Raw genomic sequence first — 2,460 nt, 5'->3', positions numbered from 1 at the left:
CATGGAAACAGTCCTGCCCCCAAGTTTTACCCTACCCACACTATATGTGTGTATAAGGGTACATGGGCGCATACATACACACACATACGCGCGCACATGCACACACACACACACACACACACACGCACACACACACACATACGCACACACACACATACGCGCGCGCACACACACACACACACACACATGATTGACAGCATAATAAAAGTCAGGTGAGAGAAAGACAGACTGACAGAAAGAGCGAGACAGAGACAGAAAGACACTCTGACAGACAAAAAGACAGACAGTTACGATGATGATGATGATGAAGAACCCAGTCGTTCTGGTGGTCTGCACCCTGCTTTTCTCAACCCTGGCATTGGCATCTCAGAGTAAGTTTACCGCCTTGTCTCCCCGGTCAGTGTAATGTCATGATGTGAAATGTCTAGAACCGGCCAAACCTGGCTGCTGTGTTTCACAACCAGGCCTGGTAAATATTACATATTGGCAATAAAACTTCATGCTATAGAATACGTTCGCTGTATTGTGTGGAAATTTTGCGCAGCTTTCAAATTTAATTGTTAGCTATGGTAAACTGATTTGTTTAACAGCAATGAAACTGTTTTACGCTGTTTGCTTCGCTGTTCTTACTTAATGCTGAAGCAAAATGTTGATTCATACCATAATCAAACCAAACCACAGCAAGCCTCATCAGCAGTCATTGAATATGGGCCTAAAGCTTATACCAGATACTGCTTTGTAAATGTAGTATAAAAGTAGTAGTATAAACTAGAGAAGTATATGAAGAGAAGTATATGAAGTGTAAAGACAGAAAGGGGAAAAAGACCAAAATAATGATCTCTATGTGTGTTCATACTGTTTCTCTGTCCGTTTCCCAGGCAGCTTTGCTCCAGGTGAATGCTGTTTCAGATTTGCCCGCGGACGCCTGCCTAAGAACAACGTGCTGAGCTACCGCCACACACACAGTCAGTGTGCCATGAACGGTTTACTGTGAGTGTTGCATCTCCTGTTATTGACCTTTAACCTTACAAACTTTGCTACTCCTGCACAATTAATTTATGTGTCATTATAGACATACTATACAGTTCAAATGAAGTTTCAGAATCAGCTGATAAAATGTGTGAATATGTGCATGTTATAGATGAAGTTGTTGTTTTTTCTGAGTTTTGAATCACCTTAGAGGGAAATGGCAGATTTCAGAAAGAGTTGAAACAGTTACAATTGATTGAACATCATAGTAATTGGTTTACTGAAACATTTAAGATAACGGCAATAAAGAAAATTATCAAGTGTGAAAATCTACAAAAAAAAATAAAATCTACTGAAGGTATAATGACATGGTTCCAGCAACACATCTGACACTAAAACAACACTGAGGCATGATGCTGCAATTGTAAAATACCCGAGTTGAGCCTGATTGGCTGACTGAGTTGCTATTGGCTGAATTATTGACTGATTGATTGTCTGGTTGGTTTGCTGACTGTAAATGCAAGGCAAAATGCAACAACAACAACAACAACAACAACAACAACAACAACAACAACAACAACAATCTCTCTCTCTCTCTCTATCTCTGTTCTAGCTTTCATATGAAGTCTGGTGTTGAGCTCTGTGTTGACCCGACTCAGCGCTGGGTCCAGAACATCATCAGCACTGTGGATTCCAGACCAAAGGCCCAAACTGCTAAAGTGGAGGGTTCTGGGTCCCACTGAGTACCTGTAGCCCCAGCAAGCAATCTGATTGGTCCAATAGGTGTTGTAACCGCGCTTTATGGGAGTGAAGCAGAATCTGCGATAAATTAGCGATAACCCATGAGCTAGATTACCATCTTCATAGCTTTCTCCATTTTTCCTTTCCTTTTTCTATCCTTAGAATTAGTTTAAAACTGCAAAATAATTCCTCAGATAAACTCTTGTTCCACTATATGTTCTTATTGTTATAATTTTCATGTCTGTTGTAATGTGATGTCTCATATGTATGATGTATTGTATGTAAAGTATTCAGTGCTATAGGCTTTTTTTTCATTTTTTTTCATTTGCTGATATTGTTTTCTATACAATAAAATATTTTATAGATAAAGATATTTCTTTTCAGGTGGTTTTGATTTCCTGCACACTGTGGTTAAGTTTGGTTCTTCAAAATCAAGTTCCACGTAGTGTCGTCCTGGTTAGACAAGACTGAGAACATCAACAATCTTACAATCTCCTACAAACTCCTACAATCAGTTAAACATCAGAGTCTATGTGGTTTCTCTCTGATAAAGTCATGAGAGGCTGAGGTCTACCACAAAGGCTTGATAGTCAGGAACAAACAATCTGATTTAACTCTTTATTATATAGAGCTAATCTTTTCATGTCTAACTAGAGAGACATTATACTGAATAGGATTTTTCCTGTGACATGCAGTATGTTCTTCTGTATAAATGCAGCTGTAGTCTCTCCACTTTAACAGCAGTTGAGT

The 2,460-nt window shown here is 39.1% G+C and overlaps 1 protein-coding gene across 1 annotated transcript; it reads left to right on the top strand.

Annotated features, from left to right (window-relative positions):
• The first annotated feature begins 220 nt into the window (after positions 1-220).
• LOC139659290 (C-C motif chemokine 3-like) lies at positions 221-2,083 on the top strand. The gene is made up of 3 exons (XM_071537510.1): positions 221-371; positions 879-990; positions 1,583-2,083. The coding sequence occupies exons 1-3, from the start codon at positions 293-295 to the stop codon at positions 1,710-1,712; spliced, it is 321 nt and encodes a 106-aa protein (XP_071393611.1). The 5' UTR covers positions 221-292; the 3' UTR covers positions 1,713-2,083.
• Positions 2,084-2,460: the final 377 nt, after the last annotated feature.

The sequence above is a fragment of the Centroberyx affinis genome, unplaced genomic scaffold (genome assembly GCF_046629955.1).
Source record: "Centroberyx affinis isolate AG114_WGS23_722 - 3 ecotype Tasmania unplaced genomic scaffold, CSIRO-AGI_Caff_v1 ptg003059l_1, whole genome shotgun sequence".
In the NCBI taxonomy this organism is placed as follows: Eukaryota; Metazoa; Chordata; class Actinopteri; order Beryciformes; family Berycidae; genus Centroberyx; species Centroberyx affinis.
Note: the sequence above shows the minus strand (reverse complement) of the source record. Positions and strands in the feature narration are given on the sequence as shown.

What these genes read in the sequence shown, in the direction of transcription:
- LOC139659290 (XM_071537510.1), top strand. Translation starts at nt 293, where the DNA reads ATGATGATGATGATGAAGAACCCAGTCGTTCTGGTGGTCTGCACCCTG. An exon ending in CCTGGCATTGGCATCTCAGA is followed by an intron (nt 372 to 878) that starts GTAAGTTTACCG and finishes TCCGTTTCCCAG; the next exon opens with GCAGCTTTGCTCCAGGTGAA. An exon ending in TGTGCCATGAACGGTTTACT is followed by an intron (nt 991 to 1,582) that starts GTGAGTGTTGCA and finishes TCTCTGTTCTAG; the next exon opens with CTTTCATATGAAGTCTGGTG.